Raw genomic sequence first — 3,512 nt, 5'->3', positions numbered from 1 at the left:
CCCTTCCTTTTGTGATCATAATACCCCAGTACTTTCAAAATGGATGAAACCCGTTCCTTGCCCTTCCTCTGTTATTTATTGATGAGAAACAATTAGGAGGATAATCTAAATCCCTGAATAGCTTTACGTTACGCTCTCTCGCATATGTCATTCCAACTTTTGTGACTCCGGGTGCTAATCATGCTTTGGTTCAATGTTCGAGCATCCGGCGGTTGGGTGCTTCTTCCTTGAGACATGTCACACTTCTCATGGTGCAGTCCTCTATGCTTTTATTTGTATAAATATTTTATCATTTTGGAGAATCACGTAAGAATCTGCCAGCTGCATTCAATCCATCCATTCTCAGGAAGCACCTGTCTGCCATTTTCCCATCAGCGACATATCCGCTACGTCTCTGACAATGTCTCTCAGCGAATGCTGCTCCGGCACCTGATGGAAGTAGATTTTGACAAGGGAAATCTGGGAGGGTAATACGGAAAGGCAATGGTTAGAATAATAACGTCTAATATTAACCCAGTTTTCTGCCCTGAGAGTGAGGTCTATTATTCGTACCGTAGATTACTACTTCCGGGCGATATGCCTTTTTGCGACCTAGGCTGCTTGACGGTAATTACCACAGCTACTATAAGAATACTCCAAGTAAGATATCCAAGCGAACGTGCTCTGGTTGAAAGCAATATCAATGAACATGAATATCATCATCTTCTCCCAGCCAATAAATATCGACCTCGGTTCGAAGTTGGTAAGCAGCGCCTGTGATTGGCCAACCAGCCGCAGTCAGGGTCCGGGGAATGTCTTGGCACTAAAATTTCTGGACACTTCGCATATTCGAAACCGACGACGAACTGTTCCTGTTCTCAGTCTTTAAACTCTCCTAACGCCCCAGAATCAAGTCGCTCTTTCAATTGAATTAGTTATAGCTATTCCCGCTTCACCATTTAAAGAATAAAAGCAGCTCGCGGCAGAAGTTTCGCGACTCAAGTATTAGCTCGCATTATGTCGTTCTCCTCCCTGGTTGCGGACATTGCATTCCGAGATGGGAATCGTGATGATTGCAGCACGTTGACTTCTCAAGGCTTGACATCCCAAATAGGCGGCGCACGCTCATATGTTAGCACTGCGGCGACCAGCGTGAGCATATCGGGTGACATCTCCAGCCAGCTTCATGCAGGCTACAGCCATCCCCTCAACAGGACGTGGCAGGCCGAACGGCAGTTAACAAAGGTGAGGAGCATGTTTTCCCTCCAAATGAATACATAAATGAATACGGAATATTCTTTTTAACATATATACTGTTGCCATTGCTCCAGTCCATGCTTATCTATCCCCTTTTCATTACCGACAACCCCGATGAAGAAACACCAATTCCCTCCTTACCAAACCAACACCGCCGTGGGGTCAACCGTCTCATCCCATTCCTTACACCCCTTGTACAAAAGGGTCTACGATCCGTAATCGTCTTCGGTGTCCCCTTAGCCCCCAACACAAAAGATGCCCTTGGGACGTCTGCAGACGACCCTAGCGGACCTGTCATCCAAGCCATCCGTCTTATCCGCTTCCACTTCCCAGACATCTACATTGTCGCCGACGTCTGTCTCTGTGAATACACCTCCCACGGCCACTGCGGCATCCTCCGCGATGACGGCACCCTCAACAACGCCCTCTCCATCGACCGCATCTCTGACGTTGCTCTCGCCTACGCCGAAGCAGGCGCCCACTGCGTCGCGCCCTCAGACATGAACGACGGCCGCGTGCGAGCCATCAAGCTCAAGCTCATCGAAGCCGGCATTGCTCACCGCGTTCTCCTGATGTCCTACAGCGCAAAGTTCAGCGGGTGTTTGTACGGCCCCTTCCGCGAAGCTGCGGGCTCCTGCCCGAGCTTCGGAGATCGCAAATGCTACCAACTGCCACCAGGTGGTCGCGGGCTGGCTCGCCGCGCCATCCAACGCGATATCGCAGAGGGCGCGGATATCATCATGGTAAAACCTGCCAGCAGCTACCTGGACATCATCCGCGATGCGAAGGAGCTGGGCAAGGACATGCCAGTGGCGGCGTACCAGGTGAGCGGGGAGTACGCTATGATCCACGCGGCGGCGAAGGCGGGTGTGTTTGATTTGAAGTCGATGGCGATTGAAAGTACTGAGGGGATTCTGAGGAGCGTGGGGCGGGGATTGTGATAAGTTACTTTGTGCCGGAGTTTTAGACTGCCTTTCCAATGAGAGACAGTTCATAACAGCATGTCCTCGAGTCTCTGACGCTTGCATTCTTTCACGAATAATTTTTTTTCGGGTGTCGTTTTATGATTCATCGGAGTTGAGGTACTTCTCATCTTTTTTTTTTTTTTTGCTGTGACGTCATTACAGTTATCCACCACTCATCTCCGTTATATTTCATTGAATCCTGGGGAAACAAAATAGGAAAGAATGATTGAATTAATTCGTCTTTTCGTTGCATATGTCATGAGAAAAGGAGACTTGCTCTCATCATTCCTGGACTTCTCCTTCGCCTTTGTTTCCCCAACAAGGACACACTCAGCTACCCAGGCCTGTTTCCAAAGGCGCGTCTCTGCACTGTACGCAGCCTTGGGCATGCGGAGAATACAAAGCACGTTTTTACGGACGTTGAATAACAAACAAGAAACCAACCGAGTCTCATACGTATCGCTTCGTTCGCAGTCATTGCCCCGCTCACTCGCCCTCCTGCTCTCGTCAATCTCGGTGTGTTCCCTTTTCAAATTCCTTCCACCCCATAATTACGTGGGTGGCAACTCTTTTCAAGGGGAAATGGACCCAGAGATGGACATATGCTTCAGCGAAGGCTCAATCATATATTCCCCACTTATCCCGCAGGATGGTATGATAAATGCACCGGGTCGTGGGCTTCTTATTCCCTCTATTTTTCTTATTTTTTTTATTTTTTATTTATTTATTTATTTATTTATTTTTTTTTTTTTTGCGTCTGCCATTATACCCGCCCTGGACGGGTTCATCACGGATTTTCGGCACTCGTAGAGAGGGGATTTGTGAAGGGGGTCGGTTCTTGTTTTTATTCCGCATATTTTATTTTCATTATTATTTCGGTTGGGAGCAACGCATTTTGAGAAAATGATTGAGACGCATCGAAACGGGAAGAAAAATGTATAACCATGTACAGTACAATAACAAAGCTACGTTTATACCCTATATCAATTTGAAAGCTTTTTTGGCGATGTCAAGAGATCTTTAGTACGAAGTAACTGGTATACTTTTCATCTCCCTGTTCACCCCTTTTTATTAAACAGACATCGTTTAATGTAGCTGTTATCTCCATACGCAGCCTCGACATCACATCATGGGGCAAGATCCACAAGCGGGATTGATCACTACTAACAAACTTGCCTAGACATAAAACTCACCCCCATTCCCATACAATTATACATCGACAGCTCTCTATTCTACGAGGCACTTGTACGGAGTACTCGCATTGACGATTTTCAAGACTCCTCGAGTCAAAGGAGCTTGGGACCGGAAGAG

The 3,512-nt window shown here is 47.3% G+C and overlaps 1 protein-coding gene across 1 annotated transcript; it reads left to right on the top strand.

Annotated features, from left to right (window-relative positions):
- Nucleotides 1-996: 996 nt before the first annotated feature.
- On the top strand, nucleotides 997-2,177 carry HCAG_02020 (delta-aminolevulinic acid dehydratase; the record flags this gene model as incomplete). Its single annotated transcript, XM_001544923.1, has 2 exons — nucleotides 997-1,224; nucleotides 1,311-2,177. The coding sequence occupies 2 exons, from the start codon at nucleotides 997-999 to the stop codon at nucleotides 2,175-2,177; spliced, it is 1,095 nt and encodes a 364-aa protein (XP_001544973.1).
- Nucleotides 2,178-3,512: the final 1,335 nt, after the last annotated feature.

The sequence above is a fragment of the Histoplasma capsulatum genome, genomic scaffold, assembly GCF_000149585.1.
Source record: "Histoplasma capsulatum NAm1 scaffold_1 genomic scaffold, whole genome shotgun sequence".
Taxonomy (NCBI): Eukaryota; Fungi; Ascomycota; class Eurotiomycetes; order Onygenales; family Ajellomycetaceae; genus Histoplasma; species Histoplasma mississippiense.
The sequence above is the reverse complement of the archived record's forward strand: the minus strand, read 5'-3'. Positions and strand labels throughout refer to the sequence as shown.